We start from the raw sequence: 25,978 nt of genomic DNA on the forward strand, positions 1-25,978 counted from the left end.
GGAAGGAAGTGACCTAGAAGATGAGGTCAGGCAGGGAGAGCCCAAAAGTCAAGAACACTGAGTGCACCTCTCCAACGATATAGACAAATACACCCATGCAACAATTACATCACACAACAAGTCTCTTCACAGGCAAAAATCTGTAAGACTAAAGTACTGAATAACACAACACTTCACACTATGATAGTATTGCTGTTAATATAACAATTGCCATTACTAAAACACAAACTACTATTTCAAATTGAGTTTTGAAATCTAAAAAATATGCTTTACCGAAATACCGTAAGTCTTGGTCCTTCTTTAGTCGGTGACGCTATACTCCTTTTTCTAAGTGAAAGCTGACAGAAGGGAAAGTTAATTCAAAATATCTTTTCTTCTGATGGAATGAGAAATTCTCTCTTCAGGAATAAGGCCCCATATGGAACAGGGGGAATGGACCCAAAGCGATGCCATGCCAGAGACCCATTTCAGTGTGCTCTTCACACAATAACTCAGTTAAACCTATCCCAGGAAGGGCACCACTGTACTCACAATTCTCCTGCCATTAATTAATTGCAAAAATCTCTGTCCTTTCAAGCAGCTTAAAGGTAAAAATCATGGAATAGACAATTGTTGCTGGAAAGAACAAATTCACCCATGAAGCAGTCTGTAGATTGGTTTCCCCATAGTAAAACACAGCCTACAGATTCCCTCCTCTTCACCTACAGGTAGACCCTTTCCTTAGCACCTATTTACTATCATGTTTTTAATGAAGACTGGTTACAACTGTTCCAAAAGGAGAAGAAAAGTAACACTCCGTTCTTCCTGCATAAATACTGCTATTTTTTTCCTCTGTATTGTGTAGCAGGACAGAAGGTCCCATGACTTCAGAGTTAGGCGCATTAAATCTACTACACCAGAAGGAATTACGCAAGCTCATACAAGGATTTAGCGTCGGGTCTACCTCTGCTCTTTTTATTGTCAAAGGCCATAAATTTCAAGTTCACAACAGCAAATTTTCTACAATAGCTTTTAATTAAACACACATTTGTAGAGTAAGTGGTAAACATTTTATCCAAGAACAGAAAAAAAAAAATAGTTTTGATGTTGCCCACGTCTACCACTTACAACTTAGTAAGGTAGAATTAGGTCTTTACACAACAAGAACTAACCCAACAAACTGATTTTACACATGCAAGAAGCCCAGCTGAGTAGAAAGGGTCTGAGGTTTGTATGGATACTCTTTCATGCCTATTAGCAGATCAAGGCCTCTGGCCCCCTACTTTGAGAAGATTTCTATTAACTTTTGCATAAATAAGAACACAAAAATAGCAAGCTCAAACTCTTTAACATAGTCTTTCCTGCTACACGTTTCTTCCTTCCACTGTGTGACTGTAAGTTTTCACTCCCCAATGGCTCCAGAAAATTCCTAACACTCAAAATGTGGCAGCTCAGAAACACAGATATTGCTTCAAACTCAAACTAAGAATCATGAGTGTGACAGTCTGATCCCTTAAAACATGAATCCACTTTTCATCATTTACAGTTTATCACATATAAGTATTTTTACATACATTTATATGTTTAAAGGTCTCATTTCACATGTGACTGTTCTGCTGAAAAGTAAGTAAACCATTACTTATTAAATCAGCATAACTGATCAAAACAAATTTCTTAGAAAAGGGATTAATCAAAAAAATCAGTCTCTTTTTCTTCAAGAAAATGCTAGCAGTGCCTTGGTATTTTGACTAGTTCCACTATATGAGCCAGGATTTGTAATAAGAATAATAAAATAAAATGGTTTATTAAATCCTGAACAATCTGGAAAAATCCTTATTGTGGGAAAAAAAGTATGCTATTAGCATGTTTATATTTCTACATAGCTTGAAAATATGTTGCAAACATGCAACAGATGGTCTGACGTCATTTGACGTGTTTTAGGTTTTTTAAACGATCTGCGGCGCCATCCGCTCTAAAAAAGACAGCTTAGCTGGGATTTGCCTGCAATTTATCAGTGAATTTAGATTGCATTTGCCAGAGTCATAACAGCAGCTGCCTTGGCCCACCACCAGGCCTCGGTCACTTCTGAAACCATTATGTAAGCCCTACACCTAGCAGTATTAAAACATAAGTGTCATACTTCAAATGGTAAGAATATTTGAGTCAGATTTACTTAAAGAGGTTATAAGAAACAGGAAGATATCTTTAATTAATATTTAAAAGCTACAAATCATCACTGAAATATTTTTTGCCTCTGGCTAAGGATTCTATTGCAAAATCCTGTGATATATTATGCAGATGGTAAATTGTAGTACTTCAGACATAATATTTTAATGAACTGTTAACCCTTACATTAAAGGAACTACTGGGAACAAGAATTGCTAAAAGAACATTATTTATTGTTTTTAAGAGAAGGAAGTGAAAGCAAAGAGATCACTATTTCTAAAAGTGATTCAGCATACTATTTGCTAAAGTTTACACAGATTTTATATAGAAGTATGCAGAAGCTATAGAAGAAATGTATGAACTATGTACTCTTCATGAAGCCTCCAATCAGCTTCATAGTACCGATTTCACGTTTGGACTATGGCTGTACTTGCACTGATACAGCTCAAAGACGGACCATACCGTTGCACTTGTTGGATCCTGGAATGCTCTAGCTGCACCATCCTGCTGGGGCTCACATGAAGCGGCAGAGTGGTTCAATCCTGACGTGTCTGAGGGTCCAGCATCAGACTTCCTGGATGAATTGGCTTCTGCCTACAAGGAGTACACATATACGCTTCAGAGACAAGATCAAAATTGCTCCAAAAAGATTTGGCTTGTTTTGGAATGTGTATCTTAATGTATGGAGAATATGAGACTTACTGAAATGTAATAATCAAGTACACCCGCTGCATTTCAGTTACACACCAACAGGTTTAAGAAATTCTCATTCTTTAGCAATAAAATTATAGATGTGCAAACTTCAGTTTAAAAAACAATATTAAGTTTGTTTGCACATAACAACAGGTGTAACATTCAAAAAACGCACAGAGGTATACAGCAAAACAGAAAATTCTTTAGAAGATCCAGGACAACATTATGTGAGAAATAACACCATTTTTAAAAACTTCTGTTTCTCATGTCCTTAAGTGAATGTTAACTATTGTTGTTACAAGTGAACTAATATAGCCTGTTACTCCGCAGGGCTAACTAGCCTCCAGTAAGTACTAATTTAATGTGGCCATACTGGTTCTAGTACCAAAGTTGCCTCACAGCCAGAGTGGGCATATATGCATGGCACCACACCGTGTCAGGCATGCATACTTCAGTTTCCAGTATTTAAATTTCAGCACAAGCAGAGCAAAAGAAAAAATGCAAGTCTTATAATACTGCTTCTGTATGCATTTATAAAATGTCTAATGAGCATCAAATCCCAGAATTTATGTTTCATGCTTTTGGAAATTTGAGACAAGAGATCAGTAGTGACATGTAGATCACCACGAACAAACCTCTTGTTAAAACAGTATATATGCCTGCAATAATCCCTTGGGAATGGAAAAGGACATAGCAACATAGTCCTGAACTGAAACACTTTAAAATTTCTACATATAAAAAAAAAAAAAAAGTCATGACTAGATCAATTCTTATCAGCAAGCACGTCACCTCCCAAGTCACATATGTAGACCTCTATTTATTATAAAGATGACAATTCCAGACCTAATACCTGTCTTCAAATGCAGATATAAGTAGTGGTAGTAGTAGTAAAATACAAACAGTGTATTAGAAACCAACCAATGGTGATAACAAGCTGATAAGATCACAAGATAACAGTATTCTTTCATGATACTATTTTGTGTGAGGAAATTAACTTCCCTCTTTCTTGTTGTATATTATCTCAGGAGAATCTGAAAATATGTCACTGAAACAACCTGAAGATGAATTTAAGATTTAAAAACACTTACAATCTGACAACACTGGTTCGCTTTCACACTTGACTATTATGAACTCTAGTATTAGATAGGACAAGTTATGACTCAAATATGGACCAGCAACAAAGCAACATAGGATTATGAATAATTTCAGCTGGAAGGGACCTCCAGTTGTCACCTGGTCCAACTGCCTCCTCAAAGTAGAGTCATGTTCAGTCAAGTTTTGAGCATCTCCAAAGCTGGAGATTCCACAGCCTCTCTGGGTAGCCTGCTCCAGCATTTGAAAACCCACAGGGTGAATTTTCCTTTCCCCTATCCAGTCGTAAGTTCCTTCCCTGGAACCTGTGACCATTGCTTTTCATCACTTCTGCTTTTTCCAAGAAGAGCTCATTTCATCTTTACTGTTAATCTCTATAAAGCACATATACTACAAAATCTGATTTATTTTAGTTTATGAAAGTACTAAGTCTGGTATGCTAGACTGAAGTCAGACTAACATTCAAAAAAATAAAGTACCTGAAAGTTTCCAAAACTGAAATATCTTTTTTGTCACCTAGTCTCTTTTTTTCTCCAGCCCTTACCTCTGCTTCCAGAAAAGCTGGAGAGAACACAGACATCAAGGAAAGAAGATCAACATATTTAAACATAGTAATGAGGATGAGTGGAGAATTAATTTTACTGCAAAATATGCCTTGTGATTGCAACATGTAGATAAACCATATTGTTTTACAGTAACGTGTATGCTATTAGTCATCTCTCTTTTCTTTTTTTCTTTTAAGTGGAATGGAATTTATGGTATATAGCACCTAAAATGCACAAAACAATTTGCAAGTCAATGTAAAGCTGATTGAAAAAAAAAAAAAGTAATTTTCTATTAAAACAGACAGGAACAAAGGTGGAGGTCACAGAAGCAGGAAAACTGTAATGAGGAAACGTGGTTTGTTATTTTTTCTCCTGGATTTCATATTCCTTTCTCAATACCACACATGGAGTTTTTTTTTAAAGTTACCGTTTTGCTTAAGGCTGGTATGAAATAATTTCTCATAATCCCAGGATCATCTAGAAAAAGTTAGGAAATCTCTTCTTTAAGGATCAAGATAACGCACAGATTGCTAATATGTTTGCTAGTACAGAGGTGCTCTCAAATTATATGCTCAGTCAGCAATCTGATGTTAAATCTTACCCCATAAATTGACATGGAATATATGCAAATTATTAAAAACTTTTGTATTCCCTGCTAGTAATTCATACTATTAGTTTACTAAAACCACATCAATCAAATGCCTCAGCCTAACATCAATCAAACAAACAATAAGAAAGTCAAGCAAAGCAGAGAAGCAGGAAGCTTAAAAAAACCCCATCTCTAAAATTTGATTTGAGAAACAGAGGGAAGGCACAACCAGAGGACAGAACTGATTTACCTTGTAAAAAACCCACAATGGATTGTAAAAGGCTGTAGAAACCTGAGGCTTTTGTTCATTTTTCCCTTGCTGAGCTCTTGTTCTTAGGAGGTGGAGTTAAGTATGTGGATACATGGAACGCACCAATATTCTTTAGAGATTGATGTCCCTACGTCTTTCATTTTAAAACTGAAAAAGGTATGAAATGTAAGTTAAGAGTTCTTTCTAAAAAAAAAAAATTAAAAAAAATTGTACTCTGATATTTCTAGAATTTCTGTGATGAAGATTAGCAGTTCTTAAGTAAAAATTAATCCTACACTTTTTAACCCCTATATATTGTAAAAAAGCCAGGAGCAGGCAGTTCATTGCTTCTCCGAGTAGCTCAACTTTAAAACTCTGTCCCTGTATCTCCTCATCTTTGTAAAATATTTTGAGATGTTTTTATCGTAAGCATTATTACACACAGACCCAATCATATCAACATGTCTAAATGTGAGATTGCACAGGAATACGCAGGTAATGCTCAGTAGGAGGTAATCTTTACCCTCATGGCACACACACAAAAAAAGTAGTCTTTAGGATAGTGTTAGGAGAACACTGGTGATAAAAGGGGATATATTAGCATCCCTGACCTTAGTGAGGATGTATTCTGCACCAATGCCACATTGTCATAATATATTTCACTGGCGTTTTCTGCCCTCATGCACAGGATTCTTCCTTAGTGGCTGATTTAAGTGTTTAGTGGAAAACCCAGTGAAAAAAAACCACTGTGCATGCAAGACATGCAATTTTCTAAGGCACGTACTTGGCTAAACAAACCTTACTTTCACTGAAACACAAGCTAGAGAATGCATTTTTTGGGTAACAAAAACTTCCATACCAGAGTTCAACTTTCGGTATCTTCAGCTGCAGAGTAGTTCAAAAGAATTTGCAACCATTTTTCAGTAGGAATATGTTTGATTCCTTCCATAAGCCAAAAGGGGGGGAGGGGGAGAAATATCACGAAGAAAAAAAATTTAGGTTAGCTTTGCCCAAACTTTCCTAACACTTTTATGATAAGACTAATTCTGGAGAATTTAATCAAGTTATTAGTGACTGAAAACATGGAAGTAAAAGCAACATAGTTAGGCAGTTCTTACCACAGTGCTCACCACTGAAATTAAAACTAATCAATCAGTGCTTGAGATGCACAATTTATTAATAGGCACATTGCCAGAGATCCACTCCTACTTTTCTCTTTCAGACTGTCCTAAAAAAACAGGTTTCCACATAGTGATTGATGAAGGTTTATGAAATGATGAATGGTTCTGCAAATTACAAGTTTTTCCTCAGTATTTTTTTTTTAATTCTATACAACAGAGATAAAAATTTAAACAGTAACTTCACCTTGAAGCTAATTTGTCTGGCAAGTTCTTTAGCCTCCTTGTCCGCCCGGCTTGACACGCTTCTCGATGTTAGTGGTAAGAGGGCTGTCTTCATAGATGTGCCACACATTTCACAACAGAAGTCTTGTGACCTGGCCACAAATGACATAGCCCAGAATAGCATGTTCTCATAATGTTCTTGTGTGCTTGTTTAAACAAACTATTTGCAAAACAATCCACAGAAAGACAAGTGGTGTCAAGACCAGTAGCTTAAAAGTACTTCCCCCTGCCCTAAATCACACTATCTTAAAAAATATGTTGAGAATTATCTATACGACAAATACATATTCTCTCATGTCATTTAGGAAAATATTAACAACTGACATATTGCTATTATCTATACTTTATTAATAATTTGTTACCAATTAAAAACTTACTTTATATCTGCAGCAAATTAAAATTGTAAATTATAAAGATCTAACTGTTACTACAAATATCAAATTAGACTCAGACTCAAATCCAGGAATTTCAGCTTCTACGAGAGCATTACCTTTCCTCTCTTGCACATATAATTTGTCCATAGGGCATGCTGCAGGCAGCTCTCCAAGCCAACGGGGAACCACACAGCCTTGATAGTATCAGGCTGTGATCAAGACCAACCTTGATAGTATCAGGCACAGTATCAAGACCAACCCACTAAACCCTACCTCTTGGCAGGGTTTATTAGCTTTGACTTGGTGCCATCCTAACAGGAAAGCTGGAGCTTCCGATTGGCTCAGAATACAGGCAGAATAAGCTCACTTCTGTCTGCAAAATAAGGTATTAGTTACAATTTGGAATACAGTAACTTTGCTTGTAAGATAGGGATATGGTCTTTCAAGTACCTTCTCCTCCTCAGACAGGGAAAGAAGAAAGACCAAAAAAACCCCACAGGTATAAGATTTCATTTAAGGATAATCACAGAATAGTTGAGGGTGGGAGGGACCTCTGGAGATCATTTAGTCCAGTCTCCTTGCTCAAAGCAGGGTCAAGCAGAGCACGTTGCTCAGGTCTGTTTCCAGTCACATTTTTAATACCTCCAAGGATGGAGACTCCACCACCTCTCTGGGCAACCTGTGCTAGTGCTTTGACCATCTTCACAGTAAAACAGTGTTTTGTTGCATTCAGACTGAATTTTGTGGGTTTCAGTTTGTGCCCACTGTCTCTTGTCCTGCCATGGACTGGATGCCACTGAGAAGAGCCTGGCTCTGCCTTCTTTACACCTTCCTTTCAGATATTTGTACACATGGATAAGATCCCCTGAGCCTTCTCTTCTCCAGGATGAAGACTCTCAGCTCTCTTAGCCTCTCGTTGTATGAAACATGTTCCAGCCCCTCAATCACCTTCATGGCACTGCACTGGATTTGCTCCAGTAAGTCCGTATCTTTCTTGTACCCCGACCTGGACCCAGCACTCCAGATGTCTCACCAGTGCTGAGTACAGAGGAAGGATCACTTCCCTCGACCTGCTGGCAATGCTCTTCCTAATGCAGCCCAGGATACCATTAGCCGCCTTTGCTGCAAGGGCACATTGCTGTCTCATTATCACCTTGGTGTCCACCAGGAACCTCAGGTCCTCCCCTTCCAAGCTCCTTTCCAGCTGGTTGGCTGGCATTATTCCTCCCCAGGGGCAGGACCTTGCTTTTCTCTTTGTTGAACTTGATGAGATTCCTCCAGCCCTTTGAGGTTCCTCTGGATGGCAGCACAACCTTCTGGTGTATCAGCCACTCCTCCCAGCTTTGTATCATCAGCAAACTTGCTGAGGGTGCACTCTGCCCCATCATCCAGGTTATTAATGACACTAAATAGCACTGGCACCAGTATTGACCCTGGAGTACACCAGTAGTGACCGGCCTGCAGCTGGACTTTGTGCTGCTTAGCACAATCCTTTGAGCCAGGCAGCTCAGCCAGTTCTTAATCCACCTTTACTGTCTCCACTTACCTAGGCTGTACTTCATGAGTTTCTCTATGAGGATGGTAAGGAAGACAGCGCCAAAAACCTTGCTAAAGTCAAGATAAACAACATCCACTGCTTTCCCCTTGTCCACTAATCTAATCATTTCCTCATAGTCACAAATCGAATTAATTTCCTAAAAATCATTCAGAAGCAGTTGCTTCAGAATTTTTTGTCGTTGTTTCATTATTATTTACTTAAGGGAAATGATGCATCGTTTTGGTTGTTTTCTCCCCCACTTACACTTACTATCAATTCCATCATACTCATTTTCCATCATACTCCACATTGCAATTAGCACTGTATCACAATGTTAATTACATCTCTAAGCCTGAATTTCAGATGAACCTCTAATCTGACCACACAATGCTGGAAGGAACACAGCCCTCTCAAAAGTATTTTGTCTGACTAAGTTCCAAGTTTGCACAATGTTCAGGAAAAAAAAAAATATATAAAAGTCATAGAATGTTTTAATATTTGGAATAAATGCAAGAGAACAGACTGAAGTGACTTAGTTTCTACTCATTGCCGTACCCTAAAAGAGAGTACATATATATGTACCTACAGTAACAAACTTAGTGCTTACTTCTTTGCAAGAGCTCTTCTTTCTTCTGGTGTATAATCTAGAGATCCTATTGCTCCTTCACCTTTGGTTGGCATAAATCCAATAATGGCTAGTAAAGCTGTTCTTACTAAAATGGGAAAACAGATACAAAAAAGGTTGCAGAAACAACTGATTTCATCTCACTCTACACTCAGTACAGAAAAGTTGTAGTTCTGCCTGCAAAACTTCGATTTGTTCAAAGGAGTACTCTGAATTTCATACAAGCAGCACTGGTTTTTTTGGTACACAGCAAGGCTTTCTTCATTTTTAAAACTTCACATTATAAATGAAAGGTAAGGCCTTATTCTTCCATCAGCCAACACAGAGAAGAAAAGATAAGTTGTCACAAAAATGTTGCATCAATATAAAGATTAGAGTTCCAGACTTTAAAAATGGGTTCTGAAGAAAAAAAGGTAAGGCAGAATTAACAAATAATTGGGGGTGGGGGGAAGAAGAGGAGGATTCATAAGGCATTCTTCTTTTTGTGAGTGTTTTTTATTAGACACGAATTCTGCAATTTAGTGCACACAAGCTCAGTGGTTTTCTTTTATGCAATGTACCGCAGAATTTGTTCGTTTCATGTCATCATGCTAGGGAAGAAGCTTACTTAAATACTAATAACAGCTCATAACAGAACTGTCATCTAAAACATATATTTTGACAATACCTATCCTTCAATTTTGTTTTACATAGTCATAGAATTTAAGAATTCAAGACACTTTGCTAGTAGATTTGGTAAATAAATATCACATGAAGATAAGTACTACAAAATAGAGCTAGGATATTTACACCTCCTACTCAGAAGACAGTATTTTCTACTCTTTAAAAAAGACGTAAGAGACTTTACAAAAGTTGAAGAATGGTCTGCTAGAAAACTCCTAAGATCCTATCAACATATTTTAAAAGTGCAACTGATATCCAAAGAAATAATTGATCTACTGTACTCAGCAAAACTAAAATTATATAAACACAGAAATATTGCCTTGGAGGAATTGTGACAACTCTCAATTTCTGTGGTAATTAAACTTTTAAAAAAGGTAGAAAACATTCAGTTATTCTGAACTCAGACCTTGCTGTCTTTCCTCTTGAGTGTTCAGAAGTACAGCATCAGAATTAAAAGCTGACCACACTCCCCTCTATCAATATTCAAGATGGTTTTAGTGATTATACAAAAACAGGGTAAAGTAATAGAATTTAAAGTATTCTTGTAAGAACAATTAAAAAAAAAACCAAAAACCACAAGCCAACCCCAACCACCAAAGAATATTCTAAGTACTCTGAGAATTCTTAATGCTTGTGCATCCAAATAAATAAGAGCTTACCATCACCCCCCAGTTTCTCAACCCTTTCACCCCGCATTTATTTAATACCATTCCCAAATCCTCCTACATTGCTCTTTCATGACTTTACATTCTCAAATTCTCCCATACTCTTACTCCCTCAAAGTCTGTCTCTTTTCAACTATAAACATTCTTTGTGAAATTTTTTTCAGTTTAAAGATCTAGTTGCTTGATGGGGGTAACATTTTCCAAGTAATTGTTACTTACTACTCCATGAAGGCTGCCATGTTTCAGGATGATGCCCTGAGATGCTTAAACAAATTTTCTTCCCCACTTCAAACCTGCCATTTGCCTTCAAAGGAAGAAGGAGGATATAATAAAGCATGGTGAAGTTAACTCTTGATTTTTGGTACAAGTTCTAAAAATCATCATCTAACAAAATCTATATGCAAACAATACTTGACAATTATATGACTGCCAACCTCACAAAATTGGCATTCAGCTTTCTGAACAAAGAAGTCTGCCATCTGTCTCTATTCATGCATGAAGAAACCTTTAACTTATACCTCACATGTCCCAGTGTGGCATGGTGGCTTGCCTGTTGCTCCTGTAACCCACATACTACATGCAGAGAGCCTGAAAAGCTATAGGTCTCTGAAACTATGCACAAATGTGGCCTTTGCCCCAAACCATAGGTCTGCCTTCCTACATGTGACCAATGTCTCCAACAGAGACCAAGAGGTCCCACGGAGAGAACAGGTTAGACAATCACATCAGCAACGCGATTACTCCTGGAGAAAACTTCCATTTATTAGGTGCAAAGCTTCATGGAATTACAGAATACCGAAGTCACCTTGGAAGACTTCTGGTCTTAAACTGGCAGCATTAGATATACTATGCACCCTTCTTACAAAAATAACATTACCTTAAATGTCAAGAATCTCTCTCTCAGACACCTACAGTTAAATTGATCATGTAAAAAGGAAAAACTAGTAAACATGCTTACCGTCAGCAAAATAATGCTGGGTGGTTTCATGGGATATTCAGGTGGTAGCACTATTCGCCCGTGATAAATCCCTCCATCAAAATCTGAATCTGGAGGACCTCTAACAGTAAAGTGCCATTCAAAAAGATTATCCTAAAATGCCCCCACCAAAGGGAGAAGAAAAAAAAAAAAAAGAAAAGAGTGTGTCAAAGAAGTAGACAACTAAACACCATTTTCTTGAACAAGGACAGGCTAAAGAAACAGTGCACAGCAAAGTTTTAAGAAGGCAAAATCAAATGGAGAGTAAGACGACCAACAGACTACTAAGGTTCTGGTTAAAAGGATAAACTATCGTAGCTTTCTGGTAATTTTCTTACACAATGGCTTTGTTGAAACCCTTAAATTCATTATTCAAGCTCTTCACTCTAGTTGTATCAATTATAAGAAGAGTTTTATTACCTGACAGATGGAAAACTGAGTCTACTAAGGGAAAACCGGGTCTTTGCCCCAGTGAATAATGATGTCTGGAGAACCGAGGGGAGATCCACCCCAAGAAAGAACATTAATGACAGCCACCCCAAAGCCCCTTCCATGCCCAAGTCAACACAGGGACTTGACTCACACCCCAGAGAATTCCCAGTCTTTTGCTCCTCCATAAACAATTTTGAAACAACTATTGTGCCTTACTGTACAACAGGTACACTTTGAAATTTGGAATATTATTTTCATTGGACATATAAAAAACTTCTCTTTAAGCATTATTTCTTTGGGGTTCTGGGTTTGGCTTTGTGTATCGGATCTCATGATGCCCACAACTTCCTGCTTGCCCACAAGCAGAACAACACCTACTGTTAGGAGAGGAGTCCAAATGAGGCTTGCTGTCAGTGAACAAGACCTCTCAACTAATGCTGAACACTGGTATCACAGGGCTGTGACTGCCCACCTAGTTACAATTTTTTCAAGGATGGGAGGGAACTGTCAATATTTCCAGCATTTTCTTTCATCTGCCACTGTTCTCTTCCCAGAAAGTCTCTGTTCTAACCCAGAAATAGGACCTTCACGTAAGTTACAAGTAATAACATGAATTAAACCTTACATTTCACCACAGGAAGGGGAAACACAAGGTACAGACAAAAACTAGTCAATAATAAGGTATATGTTATAGCACCTAGGAACATGCTATTTTCTGTAAGCATGTATGCTATGCATTTCTGTGAACACCTAAATCAAACCCTAGAACTGAATACCACAGAACATCGCCTTTTTTATTACTCCAGTGAAATCTGTTTAAGCTTCTAACCACCAGAACTTCACTGTCCTCTCAGCCCAAAAACTTAATTGGGTGTTTAGAAGACTTCAAGAAGCTACTATTCAACTGGAATCTAAGCATTCTCTCTTACAATGCATCCAGAATTGCACCCATTTACATTTTTCACAGTTTTTTTGTATGCAAGATAGTGAATCCTCATAGATCACCTAGGCTTAAGTGTTTACATGAGCAACTCGGCAACTGAGCCAGATGTCATGTTTGGGTCTAAAAAGCTTAACTTAAACATAATGCATTTATGTAGTCTCAGGAAGGAGGAGGCGGAATAAACATATTATACCTGTGCGATAAAATTACTCAGGTGCAATGTAAAGCTGGTATTATGTACTTTCACTAACAACCTGGAACTGCAATACCATTAAAGTGTTGATTTCCATCATAGGAAAAAAAAGAACTGAATCAATTTTAAAAGGTCTGCTAGTATCTAAGTATGTACATTTTAAATACATATGCATACAGAGAATTTAGCGTATATATTAATAACACAGCCTAATTACAAGCTCTTGCAAACATATAGAGAAACAAACCTCCAAAGGCTGTGCATGATAATGATCTGTAGGATCCTTCAGTTCTGCAGCCTCTTTCATCAAACGTTTGACAGCTGAAAAAGAGAATGTGTAAGACATGAAAATAAAGAAAAAAATTAATATGCATTGCATACAAAAATACATTAAAATTTCTTGAAGAGCTCCTTCCAGCTAACTAGTCTTTGTCAGCACATCCCAGCTTCTTCACTGGAGTTAATAATCTGAGACACAATATAAATTACTCACGCTGAATAAATCTTAAATGAGTTATACAAGCACAAAGTTATGAAAAATATGTTGCATGGTCACAGAGTTTCTCAACACTGAACACTGGGACTAAAGTAGTCTCATATTATTAATTGCACCAAAGACATGAGGAAAAACATAGGTGTCATTAACGGAGTTTCAGACTTTAAATAGAAGATGTACAAGGATGATAACCTCAATATTTTATCATAAAGGACATCATGTGTTTCTTTAAACAACTGCTGCAAAGCTTTATCCTGACACCTCTCATGACTATTACATGACTACTCCCTTAATTATTCCAAAGAAGGTCACAGTAAGATTTGAGAGAAACCAACACACTGGTAGTACGAGGAGATGAAGTTTTATACTAGATTTGAAAATGCATTTGCCCAGCCAGAAAAATTTACCCAGGGCCTTTGTAATTTGAACCTACTACTGAGTGTGGACACATAGGTATTTTTCTACCCTAATTTCAGGATAGTCATTAGTTACCCTCTCCAATCTTCTACTTCAGAACCACCAGCATCATCTGTATTTTCTGCATCTCCTTTTTCCTTCCCCTTGAGTAAGTTCCGTTACATCACTTGTCCTGCCAGGTGCCCTCATGCGCATCATGCATTAATGCCTCATAAAGAACTTAGCCAAACTGAAGAGCAGACTAAACATAAGAACTACAGACAAGAAATTCAAGGATGCCGCCTCATGAATAAGATTAGGTAGAAAGTTCTGACTCCCTCCTACTTACTGGAAAAAGTGCAAATACCAGTTACGTCTTTGAACAACTACATAGGAACAGGATCCCTTAATCCATCCTCCACATTCAGTTCAAACCATGGATGTCCCTCCCACTCATGTAATTATCGAACTACAAAGAAGGAGAAACACTGCCCAAATTCCCTTACAGTATAAGCATAAAGATATAGTGAAAGTGAACCGTAGTTCCTCGATTTACAAAGCCTGGCATCACCAGCTGACTGTTAGCTGTGTAGCATGCTCAGACTCCAGGGCTTTACCCACTTTCATGATGCTGTGAGGGAAGCTACTCTAACCTTACTGCAGAGGTATTTTGATTTCAATCTACTGTGAAAAGTTCTCTTCCGCCTTCGCACTTCTTGACAGCTATAAACAACAGCTCAAAGTTTGAGAATTCACTTCTTACAACCCAAAAAGCAAACAGACTATGCGGAAATTTGCTGCTGCCAGTTGTCCCAATTCTGCTGCTGCCAGGGGGAGGTGTCAATTAAACACCCTGCAGAGCCCACGAGGTCACGTCACAGGCAGCAGCATCCGGGCTCCGCTCAAAAAATGTTTGTCTCTTTCATCTGCATTAAGGTTTACCAGTTCATTAGCCAGGAATAATAAGAAAACCAGCCTGGACCAGAAAAGGCTTCGGCCCCAGCACTGCATCACAGCCAACCAGCCTGGACACTTGCCTTCAGAAGAAGCGGCACGCACCAGGATGAGCTAATTCAGGAGTGAACACCCCACGAAGCAAAAGGGTAACCATGAGAAAACTAAGAACATATATAACGAAGCCTAACGAAGACAGAATAGTCGTGGACAAGGCAGACAACTCTGTTACTGAGATTTCCCAAACGAGGGACCAAGATAGAAAAGAAATACAGTCCCCCCATATCAGCATCACATGCAGTCACTCATGTTAACTGAGGGAAAGCCAAATACTAAAGAAAAAAAAAAAATTCAAGACCATTCTACAAAAGTCTACCGACACTCAGAGAAAGGTTTGTACCCAGCCTACCAGCCTAAAACTGGGCGCAGGATCTTTGGCAGTGCACATCGGCACTTCGGATTTGTCCCCAAAGGAACAGCCTTTTTACTGCTTTAGCACCAAGGCTGTCCCCTGGGTGCCGAGCACCAGCAGCTGTCAGGCAGAAACACAGAAACCAAGGGTTTGCACTGAGAAGTAACCGAGACAGCAGCCAGGTGGGGACAACAAGCAGGTGGGCTCCTGTTAAGTGGAATTTAAAATGGAAGCAGTTTACAGCATGTTTTTTTAACATATTTTTGTATTTAATTAACAGTGATACTGTATGTATTTTTTCATAGCATTACTTTATTACCAAGAAGCCAGACTACAGATATTTTGAGAAGCTAGCATAAAATATGCTGAAAGAATATGAAATATCATTCCACTCTTGGATAACGAAATACAGCAAAATATATAATTTTGCTTTTGTATACCATAAAGATAATTTGCTTATAAGAAGTTTTCAGTATTAAGCAACCTAGGATATCTTAAGAAAAAGTACATGCCTATGAAGAAAGGCTGGGAGAGTTGGGGTTGTTCAGCCTGGAGAAGAGAAGGCTCTGGGGAGACCTTAACTGTGGCCTTTCAATGCTTACAAGGGCCTTACAAGAAAGACAGAGACCGACCTTTTACCATGGCCTGTAGCGACAGGACAAGGGGCAATGGTTTTAAACTGAAAGAGGGCAGGTTTAGATTGAACATAAGGAAGAAATTCTTTACGATGAGCGTGGTGAGACACTGGAACAGGTTGCCCAGAGAAGTTGCGGATGCCCCATCTCTGGAAGTGTTCAAAGCCAAGTTGGATGGGACTTTGAGCAACTTGACCTAATGGAAGGTATCCCTGCCCATGGCAGGGGGGTTGGACTAGATGATCTTTGAAGGTCCCTCCCAACCCAAGCCATTCTGAGGTTCTATTTCCACATTGCTGAAAAATGCCAGCTGACAGGCTGCAAAGAACAGCCTGGACCAATAAAGGTTCATTCTGAGAACGTGTGATCCAGCAAAGAAAGCATTAAATTGTTTCTTCTTTAAACATAGCTGCAGTATTCATGAACACAGTCCCTCCTTTGGCTACTGAAAATCGCAATGAAAGAAACAAACGTAATTCACAAAGTCTGCCTGCAACAAGTACATGACATTCTTATCCAAACTTCATTAAAAAGAGCTTTGATGCAAAATATGGTATTTCAACCCACTTAAAATCACACTGAGAAATATGAGTAAACGTTTGGCAATGGCAATTCTGAAAAATGAGAACGGTTTGGGCCCATTCAAAATGAAGAATTGCAAACTGTCAATAAACTCAAAAAGTATCACTAAGCCAAAAAAATTCAAATCAAGACATTCGATTTGTCAAAGATAGGTTTTAGAGACAAAATAATAAAGGTATTTTTTAATGTGGCATGACTGTCAGCATGAAAAATAACCATGCTTTCACAGGTAAACTCAGCAACAATTTATCATAATGTTAACTGAAGTTAAACAGTGAGGAAAATAAGTTTCTGGGCTAACTCTAGAGAGCAAAGGAGAGTTCCCACGCCAGCAGGAGGTGTGGGAGCTCTTCACTGCTCTGGGGAGGAAAGGAAAGAGTGGGTGCTATGGGCCAGAGGCTCTGCCTGACAATCTGCCTCTTGTCTTACACCGAACTTACCGAATTTTTCTGAAAAGCAAAATGTGGATGTTAAAAATCTGAGAATCTAATTTAAAGCCACCAGCTTGCTTTAGGATTGAGCAGCGGTGGAATAACACAATTAATAAGCAAAATTTGTGTAATGTATGCATGTATGATTTGTAGATTTATTTCTGTCAAAAACTGTGTCCTGGTCAAATCCTACTTCTTATTAACGTTTACCTTAGGCTATCCTGAAATTTCTGTTCAACACAACTGCTTCTCTTGGATATATCTTGAAGTCACATTCAAGTACTCCTACTATCACGCCCAACCAGACTCGTCTGCAGCTCGTGGCCCAGGAAACCCTTCTGTATGCTGAAAATGCAAGTGATCAGTCTTCATAAATGTCAATATTACTGCTTAAAGAGATGACGGGATTTGAACATCAGTGGTGTTCTCTTAGTAAAATATTATGCCTTGTTTTTAAAAAAATCTGTTATTGTGAAAATAAAAATAGTCCTAAAATAAAGCAATTTTATTTAGCCTTACAGACCTTTGTTTTATTAGTAGTCTTCTGTATTTAATAAGGAAGGATTTTAGTTCATTTTTACATTATCAGTGAACAGTACATGTGGCAATCAAATGAGATGACCAAGATTATATTAATGTAAACATAACGGGATTTATTTCAGCATACAAAGCTGCAGACCTTTTGCTCACTGAAGTTCAGAAAATCCGATACAAGTTCCAATTCCCTCCAACACTCAGAAACCCAGACACTGTTACAAGCTTCCTGAAGATCTCCCACAACTCATCTACAAAAGGCAGTGGTACTCAGGTACAAGAGCTCAACAGGAGAAACTGACCCAGGCGAGGAGAGTGGTAGAGGTGAGATGGGTGACACTGTAATTAAACCCAAGTTAGGAAGCACAGGGAGGGCGAGGTCTCAGTTCAGCAAGGCTCTGCCCCTAGTACTTCATCACGTGAAGAGACAGCATTTTGTGCACACAAAGATGACTGCAGGATCATCAGTGAAACAAATTCTTATTTAAGTGATATGGGTTGTGTGTGACAGTACCTTCCTCAAATGGATAGCAACCATTTCATTCTACCAATTTTCAGTTCTTCTGTTGGAAAAAGAAAGTACATAATAAATAAAGAAAGGAACCCAAAACAGCTGGCATAAAGCTAGAGATCTCCTAATCTTTCAAGTTGACTTATCTGATCTGGAAAAAAAGGAATAAAACAACCTAACAGCTTTTACTGCTTCAGCAAATGCTTCTTTTTTTTTTTTAATGGCTGCTATTATTATTTTGTTTTCTTCATTTTAAATAAGATTTAGAGGTCTACTCAGGAGAAATACAGAAAAAGTAGTATTTTCTCCCATGGCTCTGCTGACCATGACAGCATAAGTAATTATGCAATTTACTTATCGAATCCAGGTTTTCCAATGAATTAGTAAAACTCCTACGAAGTTTCTCTGGGATGAAGGGTTCTATAACTACTCAGCCCACTTAAGCTATTAGTAAAATACAAGTCATCTTCATTACGTGTTTGTCTATTAATGATGCTACTACCTACAATTAGAAAAAATACTAGACAATAATATTAGAAAAATAAAAAAATTGAAACCGCCCAATCAATTTGAGACAAGCATCAAGGCCCTTCAATTAGATGATGCATATGTCAGGGATGACATTTTGGGAAAGTCTTTTTAAATCCAGCTGGCTTTGGTTTTTCCCCCTCTGCTCAATACCAGACCACTGACCCAAAAGTGTCTGACCCACAGCTGGTGAAACCACCAAGCAACTTCAGAGCTCACAGTGCACAGCATCACCTGCTGAACCACCACCACCAGTCCCTGCAGCAGCCCAAAGCACCTGGGAATTCATTCACCCAAACTGCCTGTATTCACATTCAAAAGAAAATCCTGTTTACTAAAGGTAAGTTTACATTTCACATAAGGGGAAAAGTAACAGTGAACCACAGTCAGTAGTTGAACTGCAAAAAGACTGGATCACACAATTAAAAAAAAAAGTCAGGATTAAATTTATGTGTAAAGTACACAGGATTTCTTGCAAGATGACAACACTCGACGAGCTTTGACGTTTTAACTCAAAGAAAACACTTTAAGTGATGTGCTCACTAAAGCATGCAAGAAAACATATTTAAAGCAAAGAGTCATAGCAGATTGGAGAGTTATGAAATACTTTTGCTACAGCTCTTTGATATGGAGAATGGTATTTTTTAAGTAGTGTTGTACTCTCTAGAGAATGGTTTATTAAATCTAAACATACAGAAACTCTAACAGGTTCACAGTGACCTGCACAGTGTCACTAGGTAACTGTGTCACCTACTCCATTGTGGATGCGATTTTCCTGGACAGCTTAGAACCTGTGAATGATATGTGATCATTAGTGAATTCAAAACAATAAAAGGGGGAAGAAAGGGGCTTGAGACAAAGTACTCTGAAATATAAATTACAATCCTTTTGCAGAATAGAGTGTCAATGGTATCTACTCCAGAAATAAACCCACGTGTCGTGGTTTAGGTTTGTCTTGGGAAGACAAATGCCATCACTCCAAATGTTCCTCCCTTCTCTCTTCTTCCCCAGCTTTACATACTGAGCATGACATCATATGGTATGGAATAGCCCTTTGGTCAGTTTGGATCAACTATCCTGGCTGTGTCCCCTCCCAGCTTCTTGTGCACCTGGCAGAGCATGGGAAGCTGAAAAGTCCTTGACTAGTGCAGCAACAACTAAAACATCTCTGTATTATCAACACTGTTTTCAGCACAAATCCAAAACATAGCCCCATACCAGCCACTATAAAGAAAATTAACTCTATCGCAGCTGAAACCAGGACACCACGTTACCACACTTTCAAGCGAGCTCCACATTACTAATCACGACAGACCTTTAGTCCTCATTTCCCTCAGAGCTGCAGGAAGTACAGGACTCTTTCTGTAGTTACAATTCAAAACAACCGTTCAGTCAGCACAAAGGGAAATAAAACTTATCAAATGTAAGGCACTTGTTGAACGCAGTAAGATCAAACAATGTCTTCAGCTTTAACCAATTTTTCTCATCCATTCCACTTTTTATTTTTAAAAAATTCTATCCTTATTTCATACATGGAAGGTACTAAGCAGCACAGTACCTGCTGGCTATTTTCTATTAACTGTTTTTTATTAACAAAGAACCGATGCATGCTTGTTGACAGGGAATGCTTCTTACTTGTAAAAAGTAGGGAGTGGAGAGAGAAGTATAGTTTGTAGGAAAAGCAGTAAATGCATTGAAGATGACAGCTAAGAGGATCACAATCTCGGCATGTTATGTTCCCTGTGCATCTAAGATCCAAAAGCACCATCCCTGGGCAGCAAATGCAGGACACGCGTGCCATGCCTCCCTCCACGTACTCTCCCCAGTCCTCCAGTGCCCTCACTAGTCAAATTCTAGGTGAGGAGTTCTGCTGAAAAAAAAACAAAAAAACCCACCCAAAACAAAATTAAAAAGCACTGTTGTTTGTGGACTCTCTGTGAGTCACTGTAAGTAGCTGTTCATAATTCTTCAAGTGTGTCTGTGCTAATAGGCGCTCAGAAGACTGGTAACATCCTACATGAAAGAGGGAGACTGTCACTACAAAAACAGTGACTACAAGATTTGGTGTCTGATCTTGCAGCAGGCTAAGGGTCACAGCTCTTGGAAAAAAAAGTAAAGAGATTATTCCAAGTAGCTGTCTTATAAATGTCAGAAAATAGGGATGTTCCTGAAGCATGAAGAGGATGAAGGCTGTGCTTTAGTCAGCTGAGCTTTAATATTGATGGGAGAGGTTTATCAGCCATATGGTAGCAGGCTGATATACATTGACTAATCCATTTTGAAATCCTAAGACAGAAAATAGCTTGCCCTTTTACAAGTGCCAAAAATAGACATAAAAATATGAAGCAAGAGCTTAAAAGGCTTTGCCTTATTGAGGCAATACAAAGAAGCCTGAAGCGTGGAATGCGAAATTTCTTCCGTTCCAAAATTAATGGTCTTTTGGGGAAGAAATAAAAAAATCCAAGTTCATAGATGGTGTCAGGAGACAGCTTCAGGTGAATGCCCCCACACGCTGACAGGAGCCAGCAGCAGCTTAGCACACCACCCTCACTAAGCCCAGACCTGCAGCAGCCACAACGTGCACCTATGTTAAACCGAGAGCTGCCAGAGCACCAGCTCCGCTGCCTCTCATCGACAGAGACGCAGCATGCAGGGGAACAATTGATTTCATGTTGTGGAGAGCTACTGTCTTTTAGATACCTTAGGATGAACTAACCTTAGCTGGAGAAACTGGGATAAGGAAGAAGATGAATATATTGAGTAGCAGCAATTAGCAGCAGGACAAAGCTGTGTAGCAATATTGCTCTTTACGTGGTCTACATGAAAGCACACAAAAAAGAAAGGCACTAGAGAGCCTAACTGATCCTCATTCACTAATCTGGTCTAGCACACCTACCCACAGAAGAGGGATCCATGTAGCCTTGTACAACCATAGAAGAACTTCAGCTCCTGTCATAGTTCTACAGCATAATTTGGCTTAAAAGGAAGATCAATAAAAGCACAGGTTTCTTTTAACAAAATTTTCCTATTTAAAAAGTGTTTTCCTCTAAAATATTTTGGATAAAGCCTACTATAATCATTAAAATAACTTATACTAAAATTGTAAGTAGTAGTTGCTCTCTCTAAAACTACTGAACAGACAGAAGTCACCATCTGCAACAGGAGTTTGCTCAAGTCCAAAAGCAGATTTCAACAGGAGAAGCTTCTTGTGCAGGTACAAAACAATTATTTTCTTCACTCTGTCTCAAGATAGCGCATTCCAAATCCCTAAAGCTGACCAAGACCTAAAGGTTAGCAGCTTGGTTTTTCCTCTATTCAAGTCAGAACAACAAGAACAACAGGCACGAGGACAGCTACTAGTTCTAAAACCTTAGAGGGCTCGGTTACCAAAATAATCCCTTCAGTCCACAGATGACACAACCATTTGAAACAGAAAACATGGTGGATTTGTTTTTATGTATTTCCATCCATTTACATTAATGAAAACCACCTTAATATTAGAGTACTCTACATTTCCATCTTTAGCCTTCAGTTGAATGGCAAGTGTAAGATACCATCACTAAACTGCACGTGTAACCGTAACAAGATAGAAATTTGTAAAACACACACAAAAATACTAAATAATTGTATATGCTTCTCTACCTGGTTAGTAAGAAAAGCGCCAGACTAAATGCAATGGCTATACATAGCTACAATCAACTTATTTTAATGAACAACTGCTGAAGAAACAATATTCATTTAAAATCTTTTTTCTTATTTATCTAATACCTTTTTGCCCATCTTTTTACATTAAAGATTTCACACATATTAAGTGACTGCTGAAATGTGCAATTTAAATCACATTATAGTGATTTAAATCATTTGTAGACTTTCAGCATCCATATAGAAAGAAATAATTTAATATATTAATGTGCTAGAGAGCATGTTTAATTTTGGGAAGCAATATTGACCTATTGTATGAATCTTTGCCACGTAAGGTTCATTTTGCTATGGAACAGCATAGGTGCTGAAAATCAATACCAGTAAAGATAATTTTCTCTTGAAAACAAGGGGGACTAGTAACAACAGAGGGAAAGAACATTTCTAAATTAAACCACAAATATTTGCCCTCTCCACCCAGATCCCAGGAACCCGTCATACAGCACACCACCACTATTTCCAATGACGTGGCAAACCATAACTAGTGACCATGTTTGTGTGGCCTTGTAATTTCACATATGCAACATATCCAGCACATCTCCCTAAAAAAAAAGAAAAAAACTAGTCTTCCTTGCTGATATTTTAAACTATAATGAGTGCATCATTTGCCTTCTGATCCTTCTTATCTTTCAGTTATGCAACTTGGGTGTGAGGGTGAGGGACATAATTTAGCAATAGATACATCATGCACATGAGGCACATTTTGTAAATAAGCCTGCCATTTACATTTGTAAGGTACAGGTCATCATAATGTTAAGTTTCTCCCCACCTCCCATGCTGGTAATAGGAGAGTATGATTCAAGAATAAAGCCACTATTCATCATAATAATATGAAGCTGATAATACCTACTTCCCAAAACCAGATTAGGGGAAAGCAGGGGCAGGACAGCAACCGACACACAAACCCAACTAGCCCTTACGAGTTCTGGAAGAGGCTTTGCTTCAGCAGTGACAGGCCGCCAGCTGCGTGGGCAGCTCCCAGGAGGCGAAGGCTGGCACAACTGGTATGGGGCCACTGCTCCAACGCAGCCCTACGGAAAGGACCCGACCTGTCCTCAGTTTCCCTTCCTACAAAGCAAAACCTTCCATTCCAGCGCTGTTTCTCAAAACATCTCCCACCTCTCCTGAGGCATCCCTCTCACTTCAAGGATTCAAAAGAAAGTCTAGGGGTTATAAGGCATGAATTTTAACACAGAATCCTATGAACAAACACACACACACGTAAATACAGTGTGTAGAGTAACACTTCTGTAAAACAAACTTACAGGCTAAGCTACCGTTGGCAACCTGCCCCTCACATGCACCTACTTGGAAAGCAGGCGATACCCACGGAAACAGGGCACAGCCACCCCACAAGAAGTTCAAAGGTATGCTTCCACGAACCAGCAAAAAAGCGTGGGCGCACACCCCCACAGCAGGTAGCCAGGGTGTTTGGAACCGCATGACAGCTCGGAGGGAGTTTTCAACGCCTTCGCACTGGGAAGCGGAAGCGACCCGGCCGGCCTCTGCCCGAACGCTGCCACCTCCCCGGCGCGCCGCCGACCCACACCCGCGGGCACCGCCGCGGCCCAGGGCCCCCATCCCTCCTCCCCACCGCGGCCTCGGCCCGGCCGCTGCACCTGTCCCGCCGCGCCGCGGGAGGCGATTGCCGGCCCCGCCACCGCCGCCGCGCCCCGGCACCGGCCCCCGAGCCCTCCGCGACCCGCGGCAGCCCCGGGGCGGGCACACCCGCCCGCCCGGCCGCCCGCCGCGAAAGGCAGCGGCCTGGGCAGCCTGCAAGGCACGGCCGCCCACCCTCCGCCCGGCCCTGCCGCCCCCCCGCCCGGCTGCGGCCTGCAGGCGAGGCCCGCGGCCGCCTCCCTGGCGCCCGCCGGGGCCTGCCGCGCCGCCTACCCGGGCTCTTGAGGTTGTACCGGGCCTCCATGGCAGCGGGCACCGCTCGCTCCCTCCGCAGCGTCTCCGGCAGCGGGGACCGGGGCAGGGGGCGGAGGAGGAGAAAGGCCGGGCCCGGCCCAGCCCGCCTCGCCTCGGGAAACTCCCCTGACGTGGCAGCGGCGGCGGCGGCCCCGCCGTGACCGCGGAGGGAGGCACCTGCCGCGCCGTCCCCGCCCCGCGGCCTGGCCCCGCGGGGTGGCCCTCGGCAGGGCCCGCCCAGGCCGGGCCCGGAGCAGGCCGTGCGGCCGGGGGCGGGTGGCCGGGGCACGGCAGGCCACGGCGGCTGGTGAATATCCGTATGGTCGTGTTGCGCAAATTACAATTCACAAGCTGCCCGGCCTTCTCTGTGGAAGGGCGTGGAAGAAGCAGCCAATTTCTAGCAGCGATGGGTGACACTCGGGGCCCGCAGGAGAACCGTGACTCCAGGCGCAGCCGGGATGGGACGCCGTGCTGCAATCGCTAGGCCGCGGTTCTGCCGTGGTGGCTGCAATAGTGAAAATGCCCCCCGCGTCCCCGTCTCGTCCCTGCCCTGAGCTGCAGAGGTCCCGGGGTGAGGTGCCTCCAGACCGCATAGCACGAGTAGATTGGTTTGAAAACTCGGGGCTTAGAAAAGGGGCTTCCAGGACCCCGCAGACCCACCGACAGCCCGCCCAAAAGACTTAACCATACTGTAAGACTTAGTAGCATCTTTGTTGGTTTTCAGGATCATGAAAGACTGAAATGGTGTCATACACCAAGGAGTGCTAGTTTAGGCAAGAATTACCAGCGAGAGCCTGACTTGGTGGGCAGAACTCCTTGTCCATCCCACGTTGCCAGAGGAGTTTTTGTTTGCATCTACAACTTCGGTTTCTCTGCCGCCTGGTTACAGCCACAGTACACTTGGGATAGCACTTTCAACAGTTTATAGCTACGGAAATACATAACAAATATATTCATAAAATACATAAAAGTGGTCACATTCTTAGCAGTCTCAGTTTCCCTTTAATTCACTACAAGCTGTAAATGAGAAACGTCCGAGCTTTTTCTTGTTTCTCGCTCATGAATCGTCCTTAATTTCATTTACATTACTTTTATATTCTTCCTAGTCATCTTTATAAGACTAATTTTTTCATGTTTTGATGTCTTAGTTCTCTTTTGCTCTTTCCTTCTTTGATTGAACAATAGAAAACAGTTGTAAACAAAAACAGCTGAGTAGGTATATTTTTTTCACCTGCTCATATTTTCAGAATTGCAAAACAAGGCATTACTGTTCCCTTTCCTGTTCTGTTGCACAGTGATGTTTTGGTAACAGCAATAAATAAATAAAACAACTTTACTCCACCTTAACAAGTAGCTGAATTTTCAAAAGGGCAAAGTGATCTGCCTTTTTACAGGACAAACCTCTGCAAATAATGTATAGAGTGAATAACATTTATAGCACAAGGGAAGGGATGGTGCCAGACCTTGCGGTTCTCTCACACCAAAAGCACCTCAGGGTGCATTTAATGGACAACAATTCTTGATCACATCTCGGCATTTCTGGTTAGCATTGGCTGATCTGATTGCTTGAGATGGTGGGCTACAGGCACTGGGTGTCATGTCTACGAACTATTTTGGTCGTTTTTAGTGGGTATGTCCCATCTTTCCTCGTTTGCCAGAGCCATCTTGCTGTGCAGTGGGAGAAAGGCTCTGGGACCATCTGTGACTAAATCTTGCCCTTCCCCAAAGTAGGAGGGCAGTATTTTGCCTTTGGAAATTGTA

General features: G+C 40.3%; 1 protein-coding gene across 3 annotated transcripts in view; it reads right to left on the reverse strand.

Moving 5' to 3' along the window:
- The window catches only part of UBE2J1 (ubiquitin conjugating enzyme E2 J1), a 30,357-nt gene extending 5,938 nt beyond the window's left edge, over window positions 1-24,419 (reverse strand). The window contains exons 1-7 of one of the 3 annotated variants that reach the window (XM_072855460.1): window positions 24,217-24,419; window positions 13,373-13,446; window positions 11,540-11,671; window positions 10,801-10,885; window positions 9,236-9,341; window positions 6,680-6,809; window positions 2,608-2,739 (exon numbers count right to left, since the gene is read on the reverse strand). In XM_072855460.1, the coding sequence (XP_072711561.1) occupies window positions 2,608-2,739; window positions 6,680-6,809; window positions 9,236-9,341; window positions 10,801-10,885; window positions 11,540-11,671; window positions 13,373-13,432 (645 nt within the window). In that variant the 5' untranslated portion in view covers window positions 13,433-13,446; window positions 24,217-24,419. Of the gene's footprint in view, window positions 1-2,607; window positions 2,740-6,679; window positions 6,810-9,235; window positions 9,342-10,800; window positions 10,886-11,539; window positions 11,672-13,372; window positions 13,447-23,223; window positions 23,246-24,196 lie in introns of those variants that run through there. The other 2 variants (XM_072855457.1, XM_072855459.1) reach the window with 2 other exon arrangements.
- Window positions 24,420-25,978: the final 1,559 nt, after the last annotated feature.

Source organism: Ciconia boyciana, chromosome 3 (genome assembly GCF_034638445.1).
Source record: "Ciconia boyciana chromosome 3, ASM3463844v1, whole genome shotgun sequence".
Classification (NCBI taxonomy): Eukaryota; Metazoa; Chordata; class Aves; order Ciconiiformes; family Ciconiidae; genus Ciconia; species Ciconia boyciana.